We start from the raw sequence: 26,952 nt of genomic DNA, 5'->3' as shown, positions 1-26,952 counted from the left end.
ATTTAAACGGTTAAGCAGGAACAAAAAGTGGGATTAGTCATGCGCATTGTATAGAGAAATTAGGTGAAAAAGATGAAAACCAAAATACACCAATGGTAATGAATAAATGGGAACAGTACACGAATTAAGGCTCGTTTTTAAAGATAAAAATGTTTGCTTTACTGATTTATATTATATACAACTTGATAAGGCATTTGTAAACAATCTAGTTTTAAACTACTTTAATTTTTTAGTTTTTATATACCTTAAAAAGGTATGTGCCTATCTTGGAACAAACATGATAAGATCATAAGTGCGCTTCTCTGGTATTTTTACTCAGAACTTTTTTTCTCACGCTGATAAGACACAAATCTAATGGCCAAAAATACTAAGAAATATCTGAATACCTCGCAGATTCAAAAACTTAGTTCCCAGCATAATACTATTCATTTATTTAATTTCATTTATATCAATTTCACTATGTCCCTACTATTTCAATTGGTTGATATGTTTATAGTTTTAATCAAACACAATTCTATAAAATTTCTGTTTTCAAATGGTTTAATGTTTATACAAATTTATTTTTTTTTAATTAATACAAATAGCATAAAATTGTGTATTACCCAAACAAACGAAATACACTTTGTTTGTCGTCAACACATATATGAAAAGATAATTATAATCGGCAGGTAGATAGACTCAAAACAAGTTTGCTATATAAGAGAGAATTTTTGGCTACTGCCAAATTAGTTTGTTACCTTCATTCCAGTTGGCTAGACGGATTCCCAACTCCTCTGACGATGGATCTCTATAACATGTCTGGTTCCCCGAGCACCCGGGCCGTTATGATGACCGCCAAAGCTGTGGGAGTCGAGTTCAACTCGATACAAGTTAATACCTTTGTGGGGGAACAACTGGAACCATGGTTTGTGAAGATAAACCCTCAGCACACGATTCCCACCCTGGTGGACAATGGATTCGCTATTTGGGAGACTCGGGCCATTGTTGTCTACCTAGTGGAGAAGTACGGAAAGGATGATTCTCTGTATCCGAAGGATCCCCAGAAGCAAGCGCTGATCAACCAGCGTCTGTTCTTCGATATGGGCACCCTGTACGAAGGCATTGCCAAGTACTTTTTCCCACTGCTCCGGACGGGAAAACCAGGAACTCAGGAGAATCTGGAGAAGCTGAACGCTGCCTTTGATCTACTCAACACTTTCCTCGATGGCCAGGATTACGTGGCCGGCAATCAGCTTTCCGTGGCAGATATCGTTATATTGGCCACTGTTTCCACAACGGAAATGGTTGACTTCGATTTAAAGAAGTTTCCCAATGTGGACAGGTGGTACAAGAATGCCCAAAAAGTTACACCCGGTTGGGACGAGAACTTGGCGAGAATTCAAAGCGCCAAAAAATTTCTTGCTGAAAACTTAATAGAAAAGTTATAAATATTATAAAGAATGTTATCTATACACATTAATTTATAATTGTTTTATATAAATAAAGAAAATCGGATATTTAGAGGATTATATATTAAGTTATATTATTTTATATAAAACAACACATTGATACATATCTAAGCAATAATTATTCTTTTGAAAGAAAGTCGATGCTCTGCAGACAGCTTTTTGTTTAATGATAATATTTTTGTACATCATTGTGAACAAACATAATAAATGATTATCGCTTCAACGTTTATTCAAATCAATTTAAACAAGCAGATAAGAAATTTAGCAAGTGCAATAAATATTTATGAAAATAATGGTCACATTTATATGGGCATTTTTATTTATTTATTATGATAGATAGAATAGTTTACAAAACTAGACTAACTTAGATAGTATAGCATTAGCTACGGGGCTTACAGCTATATTTATTTACAATGTTATTATATCTTAATTTAGTTTATATCTAATTTGCTAACTAATTGCTGGCTTGTTATGTATATAATATATACATAATATTTTTAAAAGGAATTGGACTATGAAACTATGCTTTCCATTTGTTATTTACCATTTGAAAAAGTTACTTTAAATGTAAATATTAATGTCTTTGAATCTATATTGACATCTTTGTTGTTTCTCTGCGCTTCATAAATAAACCTTTATAAATGACGATAAGCTATTGTGCATAATTGTATGAAATTAATGTACAGCTCACTTAGACACAGCTAATTGTTGTTAGCCCAAGTAAGCGAAAAGCCGAAAAAGTGAGTTTTAACAATGACCAACATATTCATACAATCATTTCTAGAGCTGATAGTGCTTTGGCTATTTTTCCATAAATACGGACACTCCGATAGCGAGAAATCAGTTTACTTTTTCCACTACAGAAGCTCGAACGTTTCAGTCGCAATGCCAAACATGGATCTGTACAATTTCCCCATGTCGCCGGCCAGTCGCGCCATCCAGATGGTGGCCAAGGCTTTGGGTCTGGAGCTGAACTCCAAGGTGATCAACACGATGGAGGGTGACCAACTGAAGCCGGAGTTCGTGAAGATCAACCCACAGCACACCATTCCCACGCTGGTGGACAACGGTTTCGCCATCTGGGAGTCGCGTGCCATCGCTGTCTACCTGGTAGAGAAGTACGGCAAGCCCGATTCCCCACTCTATCCCAAGGATCCCCAGAAGCGGGCTCTGATCAACCAGAGGCTCTACTTCGACATGGGCACCCTGTACGACGCCCTGTCCAAGTACTTCTTCCCAATCTTCCGCACTGGCAAGTTCGGAGATCAGGAAGCTCTGGACAAGGCTAACGCTGCCTTTGGATTCCTCAACACCTTCCTGGAGGGTCAGGAGTTTGTGGCCGGTAACCAACTGACCGTGGCTGATATCGTCCTCCTGGCCACCGTGTCCACCGTAGAAATGTTTGCGTTTGACCTAAGCAAGTTCCCCAACGTGGAGAGGTGGCTTAAGAATGCCCCGAAGGTAACTCCTGGATGGGAGCAAAATGTTGAGAGTCTGCAGCAGGGAAAGAAGTTCCTGGAGGGCATTCAAGCTAAGGAAAAGGAAGCGAAGGCCTAAACTCTTTTAAATTAATAAAAAGCTGTGTAAATATGTAATATTTGTCGATTTGTTGTTATTTTACCTTAAAATATGGGTATAAATGGGTTATATGGTTATAAAGAAAGTATACTGCTATATAGATATACCTGTTAAATATGCCAACTTGTGGAAACGCTGTCATATGATGATAAGGCATTGGATTGCAAATTCTATTAGATATACATCTTATCTTCAAATATCAGTGACTGGCAGCACTTGTTCGCTTATCAAAATATTTCATAACACCAAATCACTGATAAGAATTAATCAATTCGTAATACTTTATATTCAAGGACAGGGAAGCCGCCAACGTTTAAGTTAATGAGTCATTTTTGGCAAACCATTCCTTTCTTAACTCCTATATTATAATTAATTATTTTTCTGCAATTTATTTATTGACCATATTTCTTTCTGAACCATTAATCCGCTTGACCCCGCAACACTGACCTTTCTCTGTCACGGCATTCTCTTTTCAGTAATGACCTATCATCAAATTCTAATTACTGCAGTCAGCAGAATAAATGACATTTTGAAGTAAATTCAAATTGGAAGCCGTAACATGTACCCCTCAGAGTATATTGTATGTATGTGTTCATTACCTGGTCATTAGCTAAACACCTCATATTGCCCCGGATCGTTATCACCGATAAAGCTGCTACTCGGGAAAGTCGCCCGACACTGGATGACTACTATATATGGTAGTATTGATTTTGGCCGCCTTTTGTGTTGGCTATAAAAGCCGTGGGAGCTTCTTAGCTGTGGTCAGTTGTGAACTGGAATTGTAGGACCTTTCATCATGGACTTTTACTACCATCCTTGCTCGGCTCCTTGCCGCTCCGTTATAATGACAGCCAAGGCGCTTGGAGTTGACCTGAATATGAAGCTATTGAAGGTCATGGACGGGGAGCAACTGAAGCCGGAGTTCGTGAAGCTCAATCCACAGCACTGCATTCCCACGCTGGTGGACGATGGCTTCTCCATCTGGGAGTCCCGTGCCATTTTGACTTACTTGGTGGAGAAGTACGGCGCGGATGACTCGCTGTATCCCAGTGATCCCCAGAAGAAGGCCGTGGTCAATCAGAGGCTCTACTTCGACATGGGCACGCTGTTCCAGAGTTTCGTCGAGGCCATCTATCCACAGATAAGGAACAAACAGCCCGCCGATCCAGAGGCCATGCAGAAAGTGGACAGCGCCTTTGGCCACCTGGACACCTTTCTGGAGGACCAGGAGTATGTGGCTGGCGACTGCCTCACCTTGGCGGACATTGCGCTCTTGGCCTCCGTTTCCACCTTCGAGGTGGTGGACTTCGATATAGCCCAGTATCCAAATGTGGCCCGGTGGTACGAGAATGCCAAGGAAGTGACTCCCGGTTGGGAAGAGAACTGGGACGGTGTCCAGCTAATCAAGAAACTGGTTCAGGAGAGGAATGAGTGATTTGATGAGAATGTCTGCAGTAAATACTCAACATACCACATACCTCGGCAAATTATTGCCAAACATGCTTATATTGTATTAAAACAAATAAATCGCATTGTTATGAGCACAGTGATAATAAATTATTATCTCAAGAAAGCAAAGCTTTCATTTCTTTCTTGAAAAGCTGCTCCATATATGGAGGTTTCTTTAAAAATAAACGAAAGGCATTTATTTGTTTACTCTCTTATCAGCAAATATTAATAACTTTTGCTTTTCGGTTTGAAATGTTGATATGCGGTGAACTGATTATTTTAATTTAATTTTTTTTTTAAGTATTTCAGTAGTTTGACCTACTAAAATGATACAAATTTATATAAATGATAAAAGCGATTATGTAGTACCTTAGTTTTGTCCGGATCACACTAATCAGCCTCCACTTATATTTAAAATTCCAATCTCTGTCATGGTTCATAAAAGTGAGATTGTAAATTCCGCGACTGCCTCACGACAATTGCCAATTGCGATTTCAACACCGCAGTTGAATGCACGCGATGATTTCACTGGTGTACATATAAATCCACATGGACCCCCTTTTGCCCCTCCAGGAATCCACAAGCCAGTTGGGCCATTGACCGGCCAACTATTAGAACAATCGCGAGTTCAGTTAGCTAACAAACGTGCTGCTTGTGGCATTGAGCGTTTACAAATTACATATGCAAGTGCACACATACTTCCCATTGGTCAGTGTGCGCCATCAAAACCAACAGAGGGTTGCCACAGAAGTTCCCAAACAACTTAAAGCTAATAATCATTATGACGCCTATAAAATAACTTATTACGAACCATTTATGGAATCGTCTCATTTCATCAGTTTTATGTGACTAATAAATTTGCAACTCAAAAATCGCAATACCTTTAAAGAACCCCTTGCGAAACATAAAAGTGAAATCTTGTTTTATAGCATCATTAAAAGTATATTTTGCATTCCACCTAATTTACGAGCCAGCACTAAACCTACACCCATTGCGCCATCACTAGTTGGTCAACTCGGTCACCGCCTCCGATGCCTCCACCAGCTTCTGCAGTTGCTTGTACTTCCGGATGGCGTTGCGCACGAACTCCGTTGCCCGACGCACCCGTTCCGGAGTCATCTCCTCGGCCAGCATGCGACCCACATCCTGGGCACCACCCGTGCGCAGGATATTCACAGCACGGGCGGGTATTTCACAGATTGGAGTGATCCTGCAGAGGGCACTGGTGATGGCACCGCCAAAGAGGATGATGCCCACGGCGGAGATCACAACGGCGGCGATGCGAAAGAGCGTGGACATCAGGATCGTGGGCAGAAGATTGGACACAAATGTCATCAGTGGATTCGAGGAGTTGGGCTGGGCAGTGGGAGCCAGCACAGTGGTGCTGTCCGATTGTCCGGCGGTATTAGTGGGCATCAGGAATCCCTCGTAGCCCGTCTGCACCACAATGGGTCCAGGGTATGGGTAAATGCCAGCTGGTGCTCCCGCAACAGGAGCAGGATAGGAGTAAGGAGCATAGGCTCCATACTGACTCAGGTACTGCTGAAATGCCTCGGGAGTGAGGATGCCTCCAGCGTAAATGGTGGTGGGGTCAATGCTGCTTCCACTGGCCACATTGTCTGGCTATTATATTGGAATGGAATTTTTAGATTATTTCAAATAAAACACAAAAAAAAACTTTATATACAACATACCACCGCTGCTTCCGGATTTCCTTCAGCCGGAGGAGTGGTTTCATTGCTGGCTGTTGGTACCACATTTGTGGCTGCGACAACTGGTTCGCCACTGCCCTCGACCAGATTTTCCGACTCCTCGACGGTGTTGGGCGTGGCAGCCGGAGGAGCTGCGTCCAGAGCTGGCACACAAAGCGATCCACGGATCGTCAGCAGCAGGACCAACAGCACATGGAAACTGCAGTCTTTGAGGTACTTCATCTTCGCTTGGGTGTGGAAAAACAACTGATCCTGGTCCAGGCACGATCGATTCTTTTAAAGCCTCGCCTGGCTCGGCCATTTTAGTCCTTGTTTTGCAATTAATGTCACAATTTCCAGGAATCCTAAAGATCCCTCTTATTTTCTAATCCCTCACACAAAGCAATTTTCCATACCTTACCTGATTCTAAGGGTTCAGGTAGAAGGTGCCTTGGCCGTGGGACACCGTCACGTGAAACATTTATGTCCTGGCTAATTACCACTGTGCCGGCCATGTCCTTGAAGGGCCCTAAGAAATGTCAAGCACGCGATGAAGTCGTGACTGTCGAAAAATGTTTGATGCAAACACGTCGAGTTTCAAGTGATGCCAATCAAAACACCCACCCCCACCAGTCAGTCAACTTAATCAGGTGCTCTGAATTGGAAAATCTGTTGGCAATCAATAAAAGGAAAAGCATAGCTTGGCGCACATAATGTAGACGTATAATTTTAGACACGAATGTGAGCATTTTGGCCGAGTTTTCGGGAACGCCAACGAGCAGCTCCCCCACCGCCCACATCAGGCACCATGTCCTTTTCGACCAGGTGAACACTCGGGCGGACTGTCGTCCATGGCAACGTTCGTTATGAAAACTAAACGAAAACAAATGCGCCCAAAGACAGCGACAACAACGCTGGCGAGACAACATGCTCTGGAAATTGGAAAAGTCAGATAGCGGATACATCGGTGAACAGCGTCGTCGGCAAGTTGGGACAGCTGAAGCAGATTCCATCACCGCATAGAGTAGCCCACGCACCAGCCACCGGAGCAGCAGTAGCAGCATCAGTCTCATTCATAGTCCTTTGGCGAGTCCTTGTTAGTTCTGTGGAAAACCGAAGCTCCGGCAAACGCGGACGCGGCGACACTCGACGGCATACTGGGGAACTGCATCGACATCGACTCGGTGGCCGTGGTGCAGCACAAGCTGGTGCACCGAATTGTGTGAGTAGTAGGAGTGTCCAATGGGTCGGTCCGGCTGGTCCAACGCCTTCTGTGCATATTCCATAATGAATAAATAAGTGAGTGCAATTAAGTGCGGGCCACAGCACAGCGATTACCATTTCCAGATAGGAGAGTGTCTCGGGGGACATGTCTCGAATCGGGAATTCCCTGTATGAATTAATCAAAATTTATTAAATTTAACTGCGTTGTTTTAGTACAAAAATCTTAGGCAGCAGCATATACAAATTTACATTTTACATTTACATAAGCATTTTACATATGCTAACAAAATCGCTGCATACTTTTGGGCTGATCGTTTAGCGATGAAACCTTCAATAGCTATATTTAAAAATTTCTTTTTTAAGAACTGTTAAATATATAGTAATAATAAATGTATCCACAGAACCATTGCGTTATAATATATTTAATTCCCTTAGGAATACATTTTTCAATTATACTAGCATTTTATTTGGCTTGCATTTGAGTTTACTCAAGAATAAAACTACAGTACTTAATAGCCTTGCTGCCCACTTTTTGCAAGTTATCAAAAAAGACCTCGCCAAGAACAATTGGCATTAATTAACTATAACTATGTAGACGAATAAAATCGATGCATTGATTATTTGCCGCTGACCGCCAAGAGGCAACTTTTTTGGGCCTGCGTGTGGCCGGTTATGGACCTGGCATTCCAGTTCCGGCCAATGTCCGACACGAAGCGCATTGTAACCGAATTCGTGTATTGCCTGCTCCTCAGAGGTGGCAAGATGTCGCCGCCCGTGCTGTACTACCTGCCGCCCAGTCCGCCCTGCCGCAGCATCCTGCTGCTGGCCAAGATGCTGGACATCGACTTTGAGCTGAAGATCGTCAACATCCTGGAGGGGGAGCAGCTGAAGCCGGACTTTGTGGCCATGAATCCGCAGCACTGTGTGCCGACCATGAACGACGAGGGTCTGGTTTTGTGGGAAAGGTAGGTGTTCATTTGGTTCATTTATTATATATTTGATCTAGAAACTTATATCCTTACCTTGTTGCAGTCGTGCCATACTCTCCTATCTGGTGGCTGCCTACGGCAAGAGTGACCAACTGTATCCCACGGACATAAGGGTGAGGGCTTTGGTGGACCAACGCCTCCAGTTCGATCTGGGCACCCTCTACATGCGACTCACGGACTACTATGTAAGTGCTTCTTTATTGTATCTGTAGTTCAATAATACAATGCACAAAAAACATGAGCTCTAGGCAGACCTACCCAGATGTAAATAGCACAACCATGTGATCTGCAAATATAATATCTTTAATAGCTCGTTAAAAAAGATACACAAGCGCAAACATAACGATGAAATTGAGCGAACCGAGGCCAATATAGAACTTAGTGTTAGCTTTCGAAACTATAAAGTAGCTCATATTCAAAGTTCAGTTCAAAAGAGTTAGTCAAAGTGTAGATAGCTTTATGAATATTAAAGTAAAATCACACCTATATTGGGAATTTATTTTTAATTTATAATAATGATCAATACTTTATAGTTCCCCACAATGTTTATTGGTGCGCCACTGGACGAAGGAAAGCGCGCCAAGTTGGCGGAGGCTGTGGGCTGGCTAAACACAATCTTGGAGGGCAGACAGTTTTCCGCCGCCGATCACTTCACCATCGCGGATCTCACGCTTTTGGTGACCGTTTCCCAGCTGGAGGCCTTCGAGTTTGAACTTCGACCGTATAAACATATCCGCCAATGGCTCGATCGCTGCAAGGATCACATGGCACCGTTTGACTACGAGGAACTCAATGCCAACAAGGCCAATATGCTGGCCGATATGTTCAAGGCCAAGATGAATCAATCGGCGGGCTAATAGTTCTTTAAATCAGTGTTATATTTAATATCAGTTGTGTAAGTGTTGTATTAAATAAATAAATTGTTCTGTAAACAAGGTTGTATGTTCTACATATATAAATACCATATTTTATTACCTAACTTAGTAGAAGGCTCATTATATATCCTATTTTTCCTAAAATAAATTTCCCCCTCCAGTTACATGTACCAAATTAAAAGGTATCCCTTAGCCTGGCCGCAACGAGATATCAAATGTAATTTTCGTTTGGATTGGCAGTTAACTTAATTGAGTTTCAGTCTCCGAAGTGTGACAATCTAGATGAATTGACTGGTTCAAAGGGGGCCAAAATGAGCTGTTAACTGGTGGCCATAGACGGACGGACGTTCACAAAAAGATGACATGACACACATTTTAAAAATACCGCCACCCAAAAAGGACGCTGCTCCGAATGTCCTCAGGCAAATGGACGATATTAACGTGTGTTTGGCACTTTGTTTGGCCAAAAGGACCGGGGAAAAAACGAGGTGGCAGCAAACTAGCGGATGCTGATGGCCGCATCGGCACCTGTAAAACCTCAACTGAAATTTAATGTCGCGCCAACACAAAAAGGCAGAGGAGCTCGGTTTTATGCGAGGAGCGGGCTATTTTTATACCGGACATGGGACATCGGCAGCGCTCAGCCAGACGACAGGATAATGGAATCCTGCTTCACAGTCTCACATTGGCCGCTGACAATGCCGGCCGCATTCTTGGCTCTGGGATTAGCCGTGGTCCTGCTGGCCACCGGAAGTGGACAATCGCAGCCGCCAGTGGCCAACAGCAAGCAGTCGCATCTCTGGCTAGGTGGGTTCAAATCAATCACTCAAGAAGTGTCCTGATTTGTTAAGTTCTTGAGTGGATGAGAGACTTTTGTTACCATCCCTCCGCAGATTGCTCCTGCCTTCACTTGTCCGAGCGGAATGCCACCCAATGGGGCAGGTTGGCCATTAATGCCAGCCATTCGCTGGGCGCCAAGAACAACTGCCTGATGATCTTCATCGCCGGAATGGACGACGAGCTGGTGGCCTTTCAGCTCGAGCAGTTGCAGCTGCGCGCCGGGTGAGTGGCAATGCTTCCGGCGAGATTCCGTGATCGATTGGACGGGGTAGAGGGATTCGATTCGATCTCAAATCGGCGGACAGCTGCCAGAGACAGCCATCAAAATTGAATCCGTCGATGGATAAGGCTGGCGTCCGTCGCGGAAATGCGGTGGCCAAATGTGGAATGGGCCAGGAGATGGTCCCCAACGCAGACCCCACCAATGCAATGCAATGTAATTAAAATACCTTGCGAAGGCCATGTGGGCGGTCCGTCTTTTTGGTGGAGCCGTGGCCGCCGGCACGCCTGGTTATTTATATAAATCCCGCAAATTTGTGTCAATTTATGCAAAATCGCATGCATCCACATTTGCGCCATAAAAATAACGCACACAATATTTCGGAATCGATTTGTCAATAAAATTGGAGAGCACTGGCCAAGCACATTTCAGTGGATCTTGCCGAGTGGCCGAGTGCTCCGCCAAACGTATGAGCAATATTTAAGGTGCATCCGTCGCTGGGAAAACGCGTCCGAATCGCTGGGAAGTCGCGAGCAATTCGAGTGTCCTGGTCGGTGGTTGTTAGAGTTCCGTTTGAACCGTCGGTAAATCGATTTTAAATACGTACTTAAATCCCCAGAAAATAAGTGGCTTAAACTCAGAGAAAAAAAAGATATCCTGAAAAAATAAAGCTCTAAAACAAAATTTTGATAAATTCTTAAAAAATCAGTTTTAAGATTTTGTGGCATTGATATGATATCAAATATTATGGATACGTTTTTTTCTCTGAGTTAAGGTCCTTAATATAAAGTTTTGAAAATATATAAATATTTTCAAAGAAAGTTTTTTAACCTACAAAGGTAGTTTGTGAGTGATCGGAAAAGTTGGTAGTGCAAATACTCCTTCAAAATGTCGATGGATCCATCGGTTTCTCTAGAGGATCTGGAGCGAGTGAGTGAAAGAAGTTGTGGTGAAAAGCTGTCGAGAAACTACGGCAATGCAATTTTCAATACAGCGTCGTCGTCGCGCCAGTTCCGCCCGCAAGCAGTCACATACTCCCCAGCCAGCATCTCACCTGGCGGATTCGGAGGCCATGGCCGTGATCAATGAGATATTCAATCCCACGCTGAAGCTGCCGGAGTCCAGTGGCCACTATACGCTGCCCGAGGAGATGAGGGCCGATGACAATGTGGCGCCCCATGAACTGGACATTGCCAAGCTGGCGGAGCTGAAGGAAGTAAGTTATCGAGTGCTGCCTGATCGTGGTTCATTCCGTGGCTTGTCCGAAGGTCTTCTCGCTCTTCGATACGGACTGCGATGGACTGATCTCGAAGGATGATCTACGGTTCACCTATACGGCCCTGGGCAACGAACCGAACGAACAGCTACTGGAACAGATGATGCAGGAGGCCAAGGAGCCGCTCGACTACGAAGCCTTCGTTCGGCTGATGAGTCGTCGCACCCAGGAACTGGATCCCGAGGATGTTTTGCTGGAGGCCTGGAGCAAATGGGATGACCATGGCACGGGCAAGATCGACGAACGCAAGTGGGTGCTACCGGATAGAGTGGACTACCACTGTGATAGTCTCCATTTGAACACTTCCCAGAATCTATGAGGAGCTGACCAACTATGGTGACAAAATGACCCTAAACGAGGCCAAGGAGGCTCTTAGCCACGCCCCGATGGCCAAGCCCAAGTCCTTGGAGGAGCCGCCCATGATCGATTATCCGGCCTTCTGTCGCATGCTCAGTGGAATGCGGAAGCGGAAAGGGGAATAATGTGCTATTTTTGGGAGAAACTTTAAAATATTTGCCTTAAATTCAAATCCATTGAATATTTTCTGATTTAATGTTTTTTTTTTTCAGTTCACCTACTAATATACAAGCTCTTGATTTCATATCATTTAATGAAATTTATATTCTTTTTAGATCAATTTTGAAAACCCTTCGCAGCTATTGTCTATGGTTTTATAGCCTTACATTGTTGTTAGATTGGTAAATATTTTTGAAAATTACTTAAAGTCCTGAAGCAGCTGTGCCGATTTGACAATCGTATTAGCCTTAACGCCAACTTTTGTTCGACTTTTTATCAAAATAAATCGTGAAGAACCAGCGATGCGTTGGGAATTATTTCTTAATGGCCATTTGCTGCTCGCGATGGTGTATATTTATAGGGTGGCCGGCTGACCAACGAGCCAGCCCCAAAAGTATCGGCCAATAAATTTTAGACATCATTACGCATCTGCTCTGGCCAATGCAAGCGGCCTGGGGAATTCCACCTTCCTCTCCTCTCGACTCCTCCTCATCCAATGCGGATTGCAATTTCGTGACAGGTGCTTGGACAGCGTGGACATCTTTCCCTATTTGCGGGAGCCCGTCATCGAGAACGCGACCCTGGCGGCGGACACCTTCTGCCAGCACAGCCGGGAGCGCAGTGCCACGCCTATTTATAGCGCGGGTCGATTGCTCGGACTGCGCCTTCGGTTCCAGCAGCCGCCCACCGACCTGGCCAGCTGGAACTTGACCCTCAACGCCAGCTATCGATTTCTGAAGCGAGGTGAGTTGATATGTATCAGGGATTTGTTCCAAGCTTGGGCATTTTAAAAATTTATTTTAATTTTAAGGTTTATTCGATTTTTAATAATATTACTCGGATCTTGATTAGGGAGGCCTACAGCCATTAAAGCATATCATAACTTCTATAAGTGGTCAACGTGTCGTATGAGTAATGCGTATTTAAAGCATTAAGATACTTAATAATCTGTATTAATTTTAAGAAGATCAGAGATGTTGCCCTTATATAATATACTTAATTTGTTTAATTTGCCACAGAAAACTTCCGGACGGATGGTCGATTAGTTCCGCACAGTTTCTGCGACTTCTACTTCTTCGCCAGCTTGTCCAGCGAGGAGGGCAATGTGGGCCAGGGCTACTTCCACTCGCCCCAGTTTCCGGCCCACTATCCGGCGCACATCAAGTGTGCCTACAAGTTCATTGGTCGGCCGGACACCCACGTGGAGATCCTCTTCGAAGAACTGCAGCTGCCGCCGGTGGTCAGTGGAGGCTGCCAGTTGGATGCAATCACTCTGTTCGACGCAGAGTCCGCTCACATGAACTCGGTCATCGATGTCATCTGCTCCAGCCGACCCACCCGCCGTCTGGTGAGCACTGGTCCCGATCTGCTGCTCGAGTTCAATGCCAGTTCCAATCGCACGGCCAAAGGATTTCGTGGAAAGTACAAGTTCGTGTCGAATGAGCTGGTAGTGCCGAACGCCTCTGTCCCACCGCCGGCCGTCTTGGAGGCCGCCAGTGTGGTGGCTAAGCAGGAAAAGCTGCAGCAGGAGCAGGCCAAGGAGAACAGTCTGCCGTCGGATGTGGAACTGTCGAAGCCCGGACGCTCATTTGGTGAGTTGGCGCCCCATAAATTTGCGTCTTAATACCCTTATTCATTGCCTAATATACATTGGAAGGAATCTGAAATACTTTTATTTGGCTGGATAGAAAACTATATTTATTTAAGTGAATTGAAAATAATATCCATAAAATGTCACTGGAAAAATTGTTTTGTCCTAACTTCCATAGTGGTTTAAGCAAACTATTTACTCGTCTTATCCTTCTTATTTATAAGTTATCCCAATTTTGGTTAGTGTTTCTATTCAACCCCTCTTTTAATCCCAGCCTCTCCAAAAACCAAACCCCAAATCGAATTAACTTAATCGATGGAAAATGGCGGCAAATGTAGTTCCTTCTTTCCCGGCGACGTTCGACAGCTTCCGTCTGGTTTGGTCCGGAAACGGATGCGGCCAATTCACAGTCTTGGTCCCAAGTGATTGGCCATGTAAATGGCTGTGGGCTTTGGGCCTGGCTCAGTCTATTGCCAACTGTTGTCACGTTCAAATGGCGGGAATCGCAGCGCAGTTCATACAACTTGGTCTGTGTTGTAATCTTATTCATCAATTGATAGCATCCTGTTCTCCTCCGCCCATTAGTGAGTTCGTGCTTTATACTTTGGCCAAAACATTTATTAATTGCATACAATTATTTTTTTTTTTTGTCCTTAAATACTTGTTATATGAAAACTCTACTTTTTAAGTGAACGTTAAAAAACGCAATGATGGTTTTTGCTTTATAAAAATAGCTATAGCTATGATAACGCCTATACAATTGCTGTTTTTGGTGTTAAAAATAAACTGTAGACAGTGAGTAAATTATAGCCAATTTACTTTATTCGTGATTATTATACAAAAAGGCCCAGTAGGCGCTTTAAAATTGACCACAAGATTAAGGCAGCAACGCTATAAAGAGTGAACTGCAGCAGCCGATGAAGAAATTGAAACCTGTGACAAAAACATAAACATTATTTACAATAGAATATCCCATGATACATATTACAAATTTCCAACTCACCTCCTGTAGATCTTTCGTCCCCTTTCCACTACCTCCTGTCCTGGCTCCTCCTTGGCGAGATAGATGCGAACTCCGGCCAGTGCCTGCAGGAAGTAATCATCCCAGTCGACGCTGCTCATATTGAAGTCGTATAGCTTTTGATCCTCGACAGACATTTTGGCCCACAACTTGCGGGTGTTGACGGTATCGAAGGACCAGGATGTGATCACAAAGGGTGCCAGAATATCAATGTTCTTGTGGATCTTGTCGTACAGCTTGATCATGCGCGGCTTTTTGCCCCATAAACGCAAGGCCATATCAATGCCATAGCCGGGGAGCAGGTGGTAAAAGATGGCCGTGAACCGGAATAGCCAGGGAATGGTGGTGCAATGCAGAAACGGCAACCACATCATCTTGGTCAGTGGATACGTGTACCGCAGCCTCGCTGCCTTGTCCCGAAATCCACCCCAGGTTATCAGGTTATCATTATTTGGCGTAAAATTGTAGATAGGTGGCTCCGGCGATAGCTTAATGCTAGTATCCCGGGCCGTGTTCCAAGCGCAGGTCAGCACCATATTGACGCAGTAGTCCACGGGTACAATTCCAGCCTGGGCCTTGAGATTAAGCAGTGTGATATGCAGTATACCGAAGGCTGCTCCGTAGAGAACTGCAATGGGTCCGTACAGGTTGTCGATCCAGCCGGGCATGGGCTCCTTATAGCTGGCAATTACTGTGGAAGATGTCGGTTTATTCGAGGATTTTCAACTCCATCGACATATACTTACTAACACCCGGACGAAAAATGGTAAGCGGCAAATCCTTCGCCTCCTTCTGGAGCACCTGCTCCGCCAGAGCCTTGGTATACGTATACGTGTTGGGATACTTGCCCATCAGCGCCGGTGCCATTTCATCCAACAGCTCGGGACTAATGCTTTCCAGCAGCTCCAGGATCTTTTCGGCTGGGCAGGTCAAGTGCTCCGGATAGAAGCGTTCACTGACGTGCTCCACCACGCAGTTTGAGTACGCGGTGGACACATGGACGAAGGACTCCAAGTGCGACATCTCCTTGGCCAGTTGAATCATGAGTAGGGTGGCTCGGGTGTTCACCGCCAGGGCGATGTGCAGCGGCTCCACAAAACGCACTGTGGCCGCCGTGTGGATTACAATCTGCACCTCATCTATCAAAACCTGACGATCGCTGTTGCTCAGGCCAAGATCCGGCTCCTGGCAATCGCCACCGCAAGGTACCACGCGCTTCAGAGCCTCGGGATTTATTTTCATAAGATTACCGAAGACCTGAAACCAAAGTGTTTTACTTTTGCATTTTGTTGTAACGAACACTTTGTATAGGAAATGATTAAGGATGTCTTACCGGATCCTTGTCCCAGGCGGCGCATCGCTCCCGCATTTCCTGGCCGCGTTTGGCGCGGAGCAGCACATAGATGCGCTTCACCTCGGTGGTGCAGAGCAGCTTCGCAATGGTCACTGAAACGGCAATAAACTTGTTCTTGATCTTGAACTTGATCTGATATTTGGAACTGTGACAGCCGGTTCTGCGTATCGCTTGTTTTGGGCATCAAACTTTTAACCAGCTTGGCAGATGCATGTCATCTATAGATCAAATAGCTTGCAAAAGTCCAAATCACCGGTCTTTCACCTTTAAATTTATGTGCGTTTATGCATTTGCACGACACTTTAGCAGATCTATTGAGTCAACTGTCCAACTAGAAGACGGAATACCTTTTCCAAGGAATCCACTGCCGCCCGTTAGGAAGACAGTTTTGTCTTTGTAAAACGATTGCACATCCGTTGCCATTTCCGATGGGCTCTGATAACGATCCTTTTTCGCGAAGACAGGCCGGAAATCCGTATTCCGTATATTCAGCTATCCGTAATCCGATGTCCGACGTAGAACGGCGCAGACGCGACTGATGCTTGAATGAGAGGTGTTCGGTGTTTTTTCACCAGTTATTTATACCCGATCCGAATATCAATTGTCTGGCCAAACTCTCACTCACACATCGACGATGTCCAATGGCATCGCGTCATAAACACTTACTTAGCGAGCTGGAGAAGTTCACCCTGCCAAGCTGCACATTACGTATACGCCCAGTTAAACATGGGCCATTAAACCTAAACCATGAGCATTGCAGTTGACCTGTGCCAAGCAAACAATTAGCCTTGCCTTTCTTACGCTGAAATTACATTGAAATTAGAACCCGAGATTTTTATCACTTCGTGGTCCAGAGGATCCGATCGGAACCGCTTAGGTGTCAAGTGGCGTGGCGGCCTGTGATATATCCATTTGGCTAATTGGAAAACGTTGTGCGCCGGGTTGAAGTGCAGCTCAGGGAAAGGGAGTAGTGAAACCCGGTAGTTGGACAGACGGTTTGGTGGTACAGGTAATTGGATTCGAGGGTGTGCACCCATGTGCCGAGTGTGTTTGGACAGTGAGTCTGGCTCGAGCCTAATGAATGTGCTCGGATAATGAGTGGCCGATTGACTGGCTAATTTATATGGGAAATCGAAATGCAGACGTGTTAATTTATTCGCTATTTTGTAATTATATAGTTGGAACAAGCTTCGATTACCAAACGATTGCGCAACAATTGGTGCGTATGAATAGTTTATATGCAGACATTTCACTCCAACCGCGTGGAACGAATTCGACTTTAAACTTTCTTTGCATTTCACATTTCTAATACGCTTTTCAGGAATACAATTTAAGTTATTACACCAACTGACCCCCGAACACATCAATAAAAATGTTTGTTTTGAGATCCATCAAGAACAAACTCATTATTTATTTAGCCTTCAACCCGGTGAATGTTTTAAATATTACAACAAAAAAAAAATAGTTACAGTAGTGGCACTAAATTTGTGATTAATAACCAAATAGAGACACCAAATAATATAACTAATACAGTTTTAAGAAGCCTATCCAATACATAAAACCTGTAAAAACCAATTATAGTTATTTTATAGAGATAATTCCAGAAAACACTTACCTTTTCAAAATCCGCTTTCCCTGGGCAACGGATTCCGGCGTCCGGAGGTCCTTAAACAAATACAATCGTATTCCCTCCATGAGACACGTGACATACTCCTTCCAGTTCAATGTTGACATATCAAAGTTGAACATCTCCTTCTCCTCCGGCGACATGGTCTGCCACATTTCGTTGGTATTCCGCATGTCCATGGTAAAGGTTTGCCTAGAGAAGGGTAGCAAACTCCGCATACCCTCGTGGACCTTGTGATAGCTCTTGATCATCATGGGCTTCTGACCTTTCAGACGCAGCACAATGTCCAGCAAATATCCAGGCAGCAGGTGATAGAAGTAGATGCCAATGCCATATAGATAGGGGCATCTGGTGCAATGGGTAAACGGGTACCAGATCATTTTCGCATTTGGCACCTCCAGACCATTTTGATAGCAGAGCCCAGCCAGATCTTCATAAGTCACTAAATTCGATTCGCTGGGCGTGAACGCGTAAATGGGCGGCGGTCCATTTTTATTTTGCTTGGAGATCTTGGCTATCTGGACAGCTGAGGCGATGGCCACGTTGACGCAGTAGTCGGCCGGAACTATGGGAGCATTAACTTTTAGATTAACCAGCATTAGGTGAACAAACCCGTAGGCAGTGGCAAATATCATGGCTATCAGTCCTTGCAGGCCATCAACCCATCCTTGCACTGGTTCCTTGAAGGTGGATAAAACTGCAATTGAAGATTGTTTCAAAAAAATTAATCTTATAGTGATATGTAGATAATATCCTTCTTCCCAAGCACTTATCACCGCAACAATTACTTACTGATCGCTGGTCGAAAGATGCCTACGGGCAAACCCTTCGCCTCCTCCTGGATCACCTGCTCGCCCAGCGCTTTGGTGTAGGTATATGTGTTTGGGAATTTTCCCATCAAGGCTGGTGCCATCTTTTCGAACGTTTCGGAGCTGACCGAATTGTGCATGTCGAGCACCTTGTCAACGGGACAGGATAGGTGTTCCGGATAGAAACGCTCCTGGATTTGAGGCACCACACAATTGGAGAAGGCTGTCGAGACGTGGACAAAGGACTCGAGCAGTCGCATTTCCCTCGCCAGCTGGGTAATGAGACGCACTGCCCTGGTGTTGATGACGACTGCCTGCTCGAGTGGCTCCTCGAATCGAACCGAAGCGGCTCCATGTATGAGCACCTGCACCTCCGCGGCCAGTATCCTTCGATCCGCATCGCTGATGCCCAAATCCGGGGCACAGCAGTCACCCGAAATCGGAGTCATCTTTTCCAGGGCCAGTGGCTTTTTCTTTAGTAGCACTTCAAACACCTGCAGGCAGGATATTTTTCAAGGAACCACCATTATTAGAAATAACTTAAGATAACACTTTTATCTTGGATTTTTTCTAACATTTTCACTGACAAATTGGTTGGATCTGCACTCACCTGATCCTTTTTCCAGGACTCAAATCGTGCTTCCATTTTCTCACCCCGCTTGGTTCTGACCAGGAAATATATACGTTTCACATCCGTTGCCCGCAATAGCTTTTCTACGACCACTGAAATTTTTAGGGCAGAACCATTATATTTTTTAAATGTTCTTCAATTTTTTTGAGTAATCTATCGCGCACCTTTGCCGAGTAATCCTGTGCCTCCGGTTATAAACACCGTTTTATCCTTGTAAAAACTTATAATTTCACTCGTCATTTTGCACTGCGGAAGTAAAATTCACTTGGCGGGATCACTTCATCAAATGGACATTCCTTCTTTATCCATTTTTATTTATACCAATTTAAACCAAGCCCACTTACAAGAAAATGCAACGATATGCAAGCTTAACTAGAATAGTTTGCACTTTGTGAATAAATTAAAAATCGTAAGTACAGGGAACCTCAATAATTGCAACCAAGAAAACCAAGAATATAGCTAAGGAAGAATATTTGCAGGAATCCATTATTTTATAAATAAATACCGAATTAATAATCGGACGGGGTAAAAATTAGAACAGATATATGTAAATGTAGAAAAATAAGAAAAGAGAGATAGATGTAGACATATGTAGATGTAGAAAAATAAGAACAATTATATGTAGATTATATGTAGGGACTAAAAGCCTATTTAATTTAAAAACAGTGTGCTATTAAACTAGTGACTACTGTACATGAAAATAATATTATTCATCATTCCATACATGCCACTTTTTTGTTCATTTACGTAGGGCTCTACGTTTGCATTCTATTAAATCAAGTGAAAGGTACGAAAGTAGCGTAAATGTAGACAATTCTGGATAATACATTTTGAGAACATCTTTTTTATGTAGAATGTAGAATATTCAAAGTTGAGTTATCAAACTGTTTACAGTGTATATATGCTATCTTTATATCATTAAATTAAAAACAAATCCTGCACAAAAAGAAAGAAATTACCATAAATTGTTTAAATTTAATAATGTCAAATTCTTTAGTACATAACATTCAACAAAACAGATTATTATATTTTGATCGTTTATAAGACTAGTTCCGTTGAACAAGTTTAATCCAAAAGCCTCCCTTGGGTGACAACTGAAATCCAGAACTACTGAGCTCTAGTGGAATGCAGGATTTCTTGGCAGGGGCAAAGCGGTAGTCCTTCAAAAGATAGTAGATAACAGCCTTTGCCTCGAGAAGAGCGAATCGGGAACCTATAATAGATACATTTTAGTACCAGCACAGAACCATTTTAAGTCCATCAAATTACCAATGCAGTTGCGTTGACCCAGGCCAAAGGGGAAGTATGTGAATGGCTGAATAGACTCCTTGTTCTCATCGCTAAATCGTTCCGGATCGAACTTTTTGGGGTTCTCAAAGTACTTGGGGTCACGATGGAAGCCGCATGTGGGCAGCCAGATGACATCGCCCTTCTTGACCTCGACTTTCTGGCCATCCACATCGAAGGTGATGTCCTTGTTGCATTCCCGATCGACGGCAATTGCAGCCGGCCACTTTCGCAGAACCTCGTTGACGACCTGATCCAGATACTTCATGCCCATGATGGCCTCATAGGTCAGTTCTTTGCCCTCCAGGTCTTGGTCCACTTGCTGTACCTCCTCGTATAGCTTCTGCTGCACATCCTGGTTCTCCATTAGCTCGTGAGCGGTGAAGCACATCAGCACCGCCGAAGTCTCGAAGCCAGCAAAGAAGAACACGAAACACTGGGCGACAATGTCGCGATCGCTCCACTCGCGAACTGCAGATGCCTTGGTCTTCTCCGTCTGGATGATACCACGAGCCTCCATCAGCATGTTTATCATGTCGGGACGTACAATATTGTGCTCCTGTCGGTACTTCATGGCATCGAGCACCAGACGCACGAAATACTGAGTGCTTTTCCTATCGAAAAGCTCGACCTTAAGTATCTGCAAGGATAATATAATATACTTTGTTGTCAATATATTTTTCTCATGCGTGTGAATGATGTGCCAACCTTATTAAGACTCTTCAATGCGAAGAACAACATGAACTTAATGTTCTGCAGGAATGAAAATGTGGTCAGCTTTTTGCCCATCTGATAGAAGGTATTTTCGCGATCCTTGAACGAGTTCACTTGCAGTCCAAAGGCTGTCGATGCGATCACATCATTGGTGAATCGTGTGCAGTAGTCCTTCATGTCCATTTCATTCTCCTGAACCTTTGAATCTTCCTGCTTAAGACAGTCCACGGCCTCCTTGGCCACCTGGTTCATCAGTTGGAACATCTGACGCATTTTGCTGCCTGTGAATGCCGGACTCAGAGTGCTTCGCATATCCTTCCACCGAGCATCTCGCATGGAGAACAGTGAGCTTCCGAAAAGGTTACTCATGTCATGTGGATCATCATCGCTGCTGGTGGCAAACACATTGCGATGATTGATAAAGTGATCGAAGTCCTTTATTGTTATCTGCTTGATAAGATCCGGGTCGCGGACCATAAAAAGTGGTTGTCGCTGCTCGAAGATACCAAAAAATCTAAAAAAAAAAATAAGTAATGTTAATAACCGATAAGCTTTCTGTGAGTCACACACTGATAAATCAACAAGCTTAGAAAATGATAACAGAAATTAGTGTTTATGGATGGCTAACGAATTTTCAGTTAACCCATCTCGATTCCTTTTTCAAAAAACTATAAATTTATAGTATTGGTCTATAAATAAATCATATACATGTACATGAAATCCAATTGAAAATTCCGAGTACAAAAAAGATTGAATTTTTATAAAGTAACAAAAAGGGAACAGTCATAAAAAGGGTTGCCCAAATATGGAATTAATTAATAATTTAGATAACCTTATCGGTATTGCACTTTGCAGGAGCTTTATCAACTATTTTTCCTATCTAAATATGGACACAGTGCCGTCCGCGACAAACAACATTTAAAGCTGTCGTATAATCGATAAGATTATGGCAAACTAAACTAATAGAACCAACTCAGCATTTCGCCAATTGTCTTGGCAGTTACACACTGCTTTAGATAAACGACTTTACACAATGTAATCGAGTATTTGTGAATATCTATAATTCTATATTCAAAACGTAGTCGAACGCAGCCGCACCCACCAAATGTGTATATAGATAGATCACTGATTGCCTGACCTTGACATACGATTGTATATAGGCTTGTACGCAATGCTGGAGGCCAGTAGATACACACTTGTTCCAAACGAGTTTCAAGTGCAAGTGCAAGTGCAAGTGAACCGGATACTTATTAGTTAGTTAACTTATTAGATCCGGATCAATGAGTTTAACTCACTTGTTACTTCCGCCTTTGGTGTAAAGATCACAGACTATGTCAAACATGGCTCTCTTCCGCAGGAACATGCCGGCCATGTTGCCAAAGTAGAGCACTGGCTTTTCATAGGCGATGCCCCGATCCTTGAAGAAATCATTGTTGGCGGACGCCCAGCGGTAGAACAAGGCGGCAGCGATCGCAAATAGGGCTAAGCATTCCCACAACATGTTGAACGAGCGCCTAGTTTGGCGATCCAAGCGTCCAGAATATAACTAACTACGCCACAAACAATGGGGAGCGTTTTGTTGTCCCCGCGCAGAGCTTTCTATCAAAGCTTCGTGCTCTGCTTTTAGCATTTGATAAAATACTTGTTGTCTATAATACACACATATGTATGTTCGGTTTAATCAAGCATGTACAAATTTCTGAGTGCAAATGATTTAAAATATCACTCATCATTTCATCATCACGGCGTATAGGGGATAGGGCTGACGACTCTGAGTATCGAGAGAGATTTGGAGCCACGTTACATTCAAGTGCTGGCAGCTACGACGATACAGCGTTCTAAAACGAAACAAAAAAAGGAAGCCAGTGAATTAAGTTTATTTTTAGATTAACTGATTATCTAGACTTTACCTAAGCTTCTCAAGGTCCAATGGCTCGTTCGTACTTGTATAAAAGACCAGATCAGCTTTTCGTGTCTCCGTTGTACAGCATCCTCCATGCTGTGAAAACTGCTGCATCAGTTTGCTTGAATCCTTCTCCATGGCAAAGTGCGCCACCAATCCTTCGAACAACTTGCCTTCCGAGTTAGTGGATTGTGTAACGCTTTCCTCCTCCTTTGGTTCCTTTTTCACAACTGATTTAAGCTCCTTGCTGGGCTTAAAAAAATCCTTTAAGCCCTTTTGCGAAGGCGACAAGCTTCGAAGCGCTTTGGACTCCTTGCGTTTGCTGGGCACAGGAGCTCCGTCTTCGTCATCTGAACCAGTAGTATTGGACCTTTTCAGTTTCTTTTGATTGCCATTGAGTTTTTTCTCTTTTTCAGGAGTTGTTTTGTTATCAATTACTTTCTCATCCTTACTACAACTGTCCAGAAGTAAATCAACATTTACATTCGATTTTGAGGCCTCGAAAAGATCTTCTAAGTGGGCCAGATCATTGGCCTCTTTGGCTGACTTATCACTGCGACGACGAGTAATCCTGGGAAATCGTATTGAGATTCCAGACGCGGTATGCGCATCGGACTTGGTGAACTCTGCGCCAGTAATCTCCCATACTGGCATTTTCATCGGATCCTTGGCCAGTACATCTGGTACAAGGGACTTACTGCACAACAGCCAACTGGGAATTGCATTGGCATCAGCACGTTCGGTTAGTTTGATCAGTGATTCATGTACCTCTGCGTTGGTAGCATCATCCAATCCAGAGTGCACTTTGGTCACTGTCTTCCACAAACGCCCAAACGCATCGTAACAGCCCATGAGGAAAATACTAAGCGTGCCACCTTTCTTCCCTGATCCGTACCAAGCGCCCAAAACAACCAAGTCCGCGGTGTCAGCCATTTTTCCGTCGAATAGGTAATCCTTCTTGACCTTAAGCCAGTTCCTTTTGCCGGGCTGATATGTGCTGTCTGGACTCTTCAGGACCACACCCTCCAGATTGGCGTGTAACACCCTAGCCGTCATCGTGGCCAGTTCCCTCGTGGTCTTGAGGAACTCCGACTCCGACAGCTGCACGTGGGATTTAATGGGTTTAATATTCTGCTCAAGGATCTCGCGACGCTTGCGAAATGGCCTGAAAGATCCAGAAAATATATTAGGAACTATTTCATATTTAAATATTATCTTACCCCACTTACAGCTGGGTCAAATCCTCGCCATCGTACAGTATGCAATCGAAGACGAATAAGCATACCGCAGCATTGGCGAAAGTCTGCTTCTTATGGGCACCCAACGAACCAAAGGGCAGCAGTGCTCCCGTATCAGTGTCGACCAGAATGATCTCAGAGTCCAGTATCATTTTGCCACCGCCAGGAAAGGCTAGCGGAATATATTTTTTCAGATCCCGTATCTTGTGATCCACCACAGGCTTTAGATTGCGGCTAAAGAACTTGAAGTCGTTGCCCTGCTTGTGGATTTGAACTCGCTCTCCATCGTATTTGATCTCGCTATACAGTCCAGTGGGGCTCTTCTTGAAGGCCTCCTCCACCGACTTGCAGGGACTGGCCAACATGGGCGATATGGGCGTCATTACCTGAATTCCACTCGAGTTCGTTTTCTTAACCTTCTTGACGGCACTACTGGCGTCCTTCTTATTTTCTTTGCCGGCAAACTGTCCGACAATTGCCACCAAATCGCGGGAAGACTGATATGTGGGGTAGGCATCAGGACCAAAGGCATCCAGGATGTGCCGGGCCCGGGCATTGATTCTTAAGTCGTGCTTCACCAAGCGAATAAATGTGCGCAGATCCAGGTCAGTGGCCTTCGAGCACAACTTCTGTAGCAGATCTGTTTGCTCATCCTCTTTGGTACGCTCCACCAGCTTCAGGAGCATCTCCTCCACCTCCTGCAGATAGAGTTTGCTTTGCGCTTGTGGCTTGAGTTTCTTAGAAGCAGCAAAGTGCTTGCGTAGAGTTTCCGAAACGTCTCCATCTGCGGGAAACCAGAAGTTTAACCAGACTCAACAATTTAGAGCGATGATGAAATTCTATACAAGTGTATAAAAATGACAACTTGCCCTGCTCTAGATCCAGATGCATTTGCTGTTGGTCTGCGTTAAAAATGCGCGAAAAGAGTTTGATTAGCGCCTTGTTCTGCAGATTGTAGACGCGCTGGTTGGCCGCCGGAATGAGGAACTGCACCCAGAGCAGGGTGTCGCCCTTGAAGCCCTTGCCACTGCTCCCCTTTTCGAAGAATCGCTGCAGTTTCTCCGCCTTCTTCAGGTAACTTGACTCGCCGGCAATTTCATCACAGATGCGACGGAAGGTGTCCAACTTGTTGTCCTCATTGTGCCATCCCTTGCTGGCCATCTTATTACACAGAAGACGAGTTACAAACCTGGCCTGCCACGTTAGCCTGGACAATAGCATACGCACACTAATTGCAAATTAAAAATGTGATTGTCTATTTCACAGAACAGTGCAAACAGACCTTCGACTCACGAGTAAATAAATCGGGAATATTTGACTCAAATCAGCTGTTGCTCGCCAAACACGCGCTCGGCGGCGTTGTAATTGGCGGCTCGAGAGTCTTGCAATGCCGTTACGAATTTGAAGCTCAGGCGCCGGAACGGGTGCAGATTCGATTCCACGACTTCAACGTGCCCACGGAGCACGAGAACTCCACGGGTTGCCAGCCGGGCGATGCGCTGCACGTGGTCACCGAGCTGCGCGGACGGTACGAGACGCAGGAACTGCTCTGCGGCGCCTTCCTGCCCAAGCCACTGATGTCCAGTGGACCGCAGCTGCACCTTCAGTTTGTCGGAAAATATCCGCCTACAATGACGAACAAGGTGCAATACTACGGATTTCGCGCGGAGTACCGTTTCTTAACCAGTAAGTGTCTCCACTGACTCTTAGTCGATTATAGACTGATTCTATTTATTTAAAAATTTGCTTATTTTCAAGATTTTGGTATAATGTCCGGAGTTCAAAAGGAAGGCTGTTCCTTCGTCTACAATAGCAGCGAGCGAATAAGTGGCCTATTTCACTCTCCGAATTTTCCCGGACTTTACCTGGAAAATGTTGTGTGCAATTATTATTTCTACGGAGCAAGTGACGAAAGAGTTGTGCTTCACTTCACATATTTCGATGTTGAGGGCATTGGAACGTAAGATCTTTATCTATACTATCACTTAAAATGTTTGATCTCCTTTTCTGTCCAGTTGTGACCACCAAACCGCCAGCGATTACATCGAGTTTTCCAATTTCATGAGCACGGATCGAAAGTTCAGCAGATACTGCGGAAAGCTTCCCGACTTTGAAATGCGCTCGGATGGGCGCTTCTTTCGCGTCACCTTGCATTCCAATGATCGCTTTGTGGCCATCGGATTCCGCGCCCTGTACACCTTTGAAACCGTTCCAGTGAATAATTCCATCAGCGATCTTCGGGATAATGCCTCCATGCAGAGCTTCGTCTCAACAGCGTCAACTCAGTCGGTTGTATATTTAAGCAAATTAATTGCGTGTATCTTATGCACTTATAAAGCATACCAATATTATGTTTAAAATATAGAGACAAAACATTTCGCAATTTCGTTTTCTAATTGTTTAATATATATATTTTCTATTTGAATGGCGCTTTGGCACACAGCTTCATTAAATTCAAATATTTAAACTTGCGCCAAAATATCGTTCTAAAAGTCATCGATTTCATGTTGGCTATCGCAGTTTATGCGTAGTAGTTCAAGAACTAACAATTTGGGTTAAGGGGTTTTTAGTATTAGGATGTTAATTAAACATGAAAACATCGATAAAAAAGGCCGCAAAAATTTTATTTTCAATAGTTTCTATTAAAAATATTTAATTTTATTTCAACAGT

At 44.0% G+C, this 26,952-nt stretch overlaps 10 protein-coding genes across 12 annotated transcripts; 5 read left to right on the top strand and 5 right to left on the bottom strand.

Annotated features, from left to right (window-relative positions):
• The first annotated feature begins 743 nt into the window (after positions 1 to 743).
• Positions 744 to 3,043, top strand: LOC6728379 (glutathione S-transferase D7). The gene is made up of 2 exons (XM_016175173.3): positions 744 to 1,370; positions 2,286 to 3,043. Exons 1-2 carry the CDS (start codon positions 780 to 782, stop codon positions 3,003 to 3,005), a joined length of 1,311 nt encoding a protein of 436 aa, XP_016034990.1. The 5' UTR covers positions 744 to 779; the 3' UTR covers positions 3,006 to 3,043.
• A 718-nt stretch (positions 3,044 to 3,761) lies between these two features.
• LOC6728378 (glutathione S-transferase 1-1) lies at positions 3,762 to 4,572 on the top strand. The gene has a single exon (XM_002103690.4). The coding sequence runs from the start codon at positions 3,823 to 3,825 to the stop codon at positions 4,459 to 4,461; it is 639 nt and encodes a 212-aa protein (XP_002103726.1). The 5' UTR covers positions 3,762 to 3,822; the 3' UTR covers positions 4,462 to 4,572.
• An 824-nt stretch (positions 4,573 to 5,396) lies between these two features.
• On the bottom strand, positions 5,397 to 6,538 carry LOC6728377. The gene is made up of 2 exons (XM_002103689.4): positions 6,170 to 6,538; positions 5,397 to 6,098 (listed from the first exon to the last, which is right to left on the bottom strand). The coding sequence occupies exons 1-2, from the start codon at positions 6,407 to 6,409 to the stop codon at positions 5,478 to 5,480; spliced, it is 861 nt and encodes a 286-aa protein (XP_002103725.1). The 5' UTR covers positions 6,410 to 6,538; the 3' UTR covers positions 5,397 to 5,477.
• Positions 6,539 to 6,585: 47 nt separating this feature from the next.
• Positions 6,586 to 9,336, top strand: LOC6728375 (glutathione S-transferase D7). Of its 2 annotated transcripts, XM_016175174.3 has the most exons (4): positions 6,586 to 7,388; positions 8,143 to 8,355; positions 8,423 to 8,564; positions 8,913 to 9,336. In XM_016175174.3, exons 2-4 carry the CDS (start codon positions 8,153 to 8,155, stop codon positions 9,234 to 9,236), a joined length of 669 nt encoding a protein of 222 aa, XP_016034989.1. In that variant the 5' UTR covers positions 6,586 to 7,388; positions 8,143 to 8,152; the 3' UTR covers positions 9,237 to 9,336. The 2 variants fall into 2 exon arrangements, with proteins under 2 accessions (XP_016034989.1, XP_002103723.3); XM_002103687.4 differs by lacking the exon at positions 6,586 to 7,388 and having other exon boundaries at positions 8,059 to 8,355.
• A 562-nt stretch (positions 9,337 to 9,898) lies between these two features.
• LOC6728372 (suppressor of lurcher protein 1) lies at positions 9,899 to 26,661 on the top strand. 2 transcript variants are annotated; one of them, XM_016175177.2, is made up of 7 exons: positions 9,899 to 10,061; positions 10,148 to 10,316; positions 12,627 to 12,850; positions 13,126 to 13,698; positions 25,548 to 25,967; positions 26,040 to 26,241; positions 26,297 to 26,661. In XM_016175177.2, the coding sequence occupies exons 1-7, from the start codon at positions 9,914 to 9,916 to the stop codon at positions 26,637 to 26,639; spliced, it is 2,079 nt and encodes a 692-aa protein (XP_016034984.1). In that variant the 5' UTR covers positions 9,899 to 9,913; the 3' UTR covers positions 26,640 to 26,661. The 2 variants fall into 2 exon arrangements, with proteins under 2 accessions (XP_016034984.1, XP_016034985.1); XM_016175178.3 differs by lacking the exons at positions 9,899 to 10,061; positions 10,148 to 10,316; positions 12,627 to 12,850; positions 13,126 to 13,698 and adding an exon at positions 13,966 to 14,281.
• LOC6728373 (calmodulin) lies at positions 11,052 to 12,409 on the top strand. The gene is made up of 4 exons (XM_016175176.3): positions 11,052 to 11,244; positions 11,309 to 11,530; positions 11,583 to 11,839; positions 11,901 to 12,409. The coding sequence occupies exons 1-4, from the start codon at positions 11,203 to 11,205 to the stop codon at positions 12,070 to 12,072; spliced, it is 693 nt and encodes a 230-aa protein (XP_016034988.1). The 5' UTR covers positions 11,052 to 11,202; the 3' UTR covers positions 12,073 to 12,409.
• Positions 14,498 to 16,625, bottom strand: LOC6728371 (fatty acyl-CoA reductase wat). The gene is made up of 5 exons (XM_002103683.4): positions 16,420 to 16,625; positions 16,052 to 16,164; positions 15,465 to 15,975; positions 14,701 to 15,409; positions 14,498 to 14,630 (listed from the first exon to the last, which is right to left on the bottom strand). Exons 1-5 carry the CDS (start codon positions 16,493 to 16,495, stop codon positions 14,531 to 14,533), a joined length of 1,509 nt encoding a protein of 502 aa, XP_002103719.1. The 5' UTR covers positions 16,496 to 16,625; the 3' UTR covers positions 14,498 to 14,530.
• Positions 17,448 to 19,442, bottom strand: LOC6728370 (fatty acyl-CoA reductase wat). The gene is made up of 5 exons (XM_002103682.4): positions 19,304 to 19,442; positions 19,119 to 19,231; positions 18,492 to 19,002; positions 17,688 to 18,396; positions 17,448 to 17,634 (listed from the first exon to the last, which is right to left on the bottom strand). The coding sequence occupies exons 1-5, from the start codon at positions 19,377 to 19,379 to the stop codon at positions 17,538 to 17,540; spliced, it is 1,506 nt and encodes a 501-aa protein (XP_002103718.1). The 5' UTR covers positions 19,380 to 19,442; the 3' UTR covers positions 17,448 to 17,537.
• LOC6728369 (probable cytochrome P450 9f2) lies at positions 20,095 to 22,705 on the bottom strand. Its single transcript, XM_002103681.3, has 4 exons — positions 22,436 to 22,705; positions 21,135 to 21,654; positions 20,409 to 21,066; positions 20,095 to 20,352 (listed from the first exon to the last, which is right to left on the bottom strand). Exons 1-4 carry the CDS (start codon positions 22,639 to 22,641, stop codon positions 20,186 to 20,188), a joined length of 1,551 nt encoding a protein of 516 aa, XP_002103717.1. The 5' UTR covers positions 22,642 to 22,705; the 3' UTR covers positions 20,095 to 20,185.
• On the bottom strand, positions 22,786 to 25,560 carry LOC6728368 (DNA ligase 3). Its single transcript, XM_016176847.3, has 4 exons — positions 25,151 to 25,560; positions 24,273 to 25,065; positions 23,051 to 24,208; positions 22,786 to 22,978 (listed from the first exon to the last, which is right to left on the bottom strand). Exons 1-4 carry the CDS (start codon positions 25,500 to 25,502, stop codon positions 22,870 to 22,872), a joined length of 2,412 nt encoding a protein of 803 aa, XP_016034986.1. The 5' UTR covers positions 25,503 to 25,560; the 3' UTR covers positions 22,786 to 22,869.
• Positions 26,662 to 26,952: the final 291 nt, after the last annotated feature.

The sequence above is a fragment of the Drosophila simulans genome, chromosome 3R (genome assembly GCF_016746395.2).
Source record: "Drosophila simulans strain w501 chromosome 3R, Prin_Dsim_3.1, whole genome shotgun sequence".
NCBI lineage: Eukaryota > Metazoa > Arthropoda > Insecta > Diptera > Drosophilidae > Drosophila > Drosophila simulans.
This window is presented reverse-complemented; position numbering and strand designations above follow the sequence as displayed.

Excerpts from the sequence above, each read along its gene's own strand:
- LOC6728369 (XM_002103681.3), bottom strand. The coding sequence starts at position 22,641 with ATGTTGTGGGAATGCTTAGCCCTATTTGCGATCGCTGCCGCCTTGTTC. Across the intron at positions 21,067-21,134 it reads CATTGAAGAGTCTTAATAAG|ATACTTAAGGTCGAGCTTTT; the intron begins GTTGGCACATCA and ends TTATCCTTGCAG. Across the intron at positions 20,353-20,408 it reads GGGTCAACGCAACTGCATTG|GTTCCCGATTCGCTCTTCTC; the intron begins GTAATTTGATGG and ends TATCTATTATAG.
- LOC6728378 (XM_002103690.4), top strand. The coding sequence starts at position 3,823 with ATGGACTTTTACTACCATCCTTGCTCGGCTCCTTGCCGCTCCGTTATA.
- LOC6728370 (XM_002103682.4), bottom strand. The coding sequence starts at position 19,379 with ATGACGAGTGAAATTATAAGTTTTTACAAGGATAAAACGGTGTTTATA. Across the intron at positions 19,003-19,118 it reads AGTCCTGGAAAAAGGATCAG|GTGTTTGAAGTGCTACTAAA; the intron begins GTGAGTGCAGAT and ends TCCTGCCTGCAG. Across the intron at positions 18,397-18,491 it reads CATCTTTCGACCAGCGATCA|TTTTATCCACCTTCAAGGAA; the intron begins GTAAGTAATTGT and ends CTTCAATTGCAG.
- LOC6728372 (XM_016175177.2), top strand. The coding sequence starts at position 9,914 with ATGGAATCCTGCTTCACAGTCTCACATTGGCCGCTGACAATGCCGGCC. Across the intron at positions 10,317-12,626 it reads CAGTTGCAGCTGCGCGCCGG|GTGCTTGGACAGCGTGGACA; the intron begins GTGAGTGGCAAT and ends ATTTCGTGACAG. Across the intron at positions 12,851-13,125 it reads CTATCGATTTCTGAAGCGAG|AAAACTTCCGGACGGATGGT; the intron begins GTGAGTTGATAT and ends AATTTGCCACAG.
- LOC6728375 (XM_002103687.4), top strand. The coding sequence starts at position 8,063 with ATGGACCTGGCATTCCAGTTCCGGCCAATGTCCGACACGAAGCGCATT. Across the intron at positions 8,356-8,422 it reads GGTCTGGTTTTGTGGGAAAG|TCGTGCCATACTCTCCTATC; the intron begins GTAGGTGTTCAT and ends ACCTTGTTGCAG. Across the intron at positions 8,565-8,912 it reads TGCGACTCACGGACTACTAT|TTCCCCACAATGTTTATTGG; the intron begins GTAAGTGCTTCT and ends AATACTTTATAG.
- LOC6728373 (XM_016175176.3), top strand. The coding sequence starts at position 11,203 with ATGTCGATGGATCCATCGGTTTCTCTAGAGGATCTGGAGCGA. Across the intron at positions 11,245-11,308 it reads CTCTAGAGGATCTGGAGCGA|CGTCGTCGTCGCGCCAGTTC; the intron begins GTGAGTGAAAGA and ends TTTTCAATACAG. Across the intron at positions 11,531-11,582 it reads AGCTGGCGGAGCTGAAGGAA|GTCTTCTCGCTCTTCGATAC; the intron begins GTAAGTTATCGA and ends GCTTGTCCGAAG.
- LOC6728371 (XM_002103683.4), bottom strand. The coding sequence starts at position 16,495 with ATGGCAACGGATGTGCAATCGTTTTACAAAGACAAAACTGTCTTCCTA. Across the intron at positions 15,410-15,464 it reads CATTTTTCGTCCGGGTGTTA|TAATTGCCAGCTATAAGGAG; the intron begins GTAAGTATATGT and ends CATCTTCCACAG. Across the intron at positions 14,631-14,700 it reads GGACGAAAGATCTACAGGAG|GTTTCAATTTCTTCATCGGC; the intron begins GTGAGTTGGAAA and ends TTTTTGTCACAG.
- LOC6728379 (XM_016175173.3), top strand. The coding sequence starts at position 780 with ATGGATCTCTATAACATGTCTGGTTCCCCGAGCACCCGGGCCGTTATG. Across the intron at positions 1,371-2,285 it reads CCGGTTGGGACGAGAACTTG|AAATCAGTTTACTTTTTCCA; the intron begins GCGAGAATTCAA and ends TCCGATAGCGAG.
- LOC6728377 (XM_002103689.4), bottom strand. The coding sequence starts at position 6,409 with ATGAAGTACCTCAAAGACTGCAGTTTCCATGTGCTGTTGGTCCTGCTG. Across the intron at positions 6,099-6,169 it reads GAAATCCGGAAGCAGCGGTG|CCAGACAATGTGGCCAGTGG; the intron begins GTATGTTGTATA and ends CCAATATAATAG.
- LOC6728368 (XM_016176847.3), bottom strand. The coding sequence starts at position 25,502 with ATGCTATTGTCCAGGCTAACGTGGCAGGCCAGGTTTGTAACTCGTCTT. Across the intron at positions 25,066-25,150 it reads GCATCTGGATCTAGAGCAGG|ATGGAGACGTTTCGGAAACT; the intron begins GCAAGTTGTCAT and ends GGTTTCCCGCAG. Across the intron at positions 22,979-23,050 it reads TTGGACCTTGAGAAGCTTAG|AACGCTGTATCGTCGTAGCT; the intron begins GTAAAGTCTAGA and ends GTTTCGTTTTAG.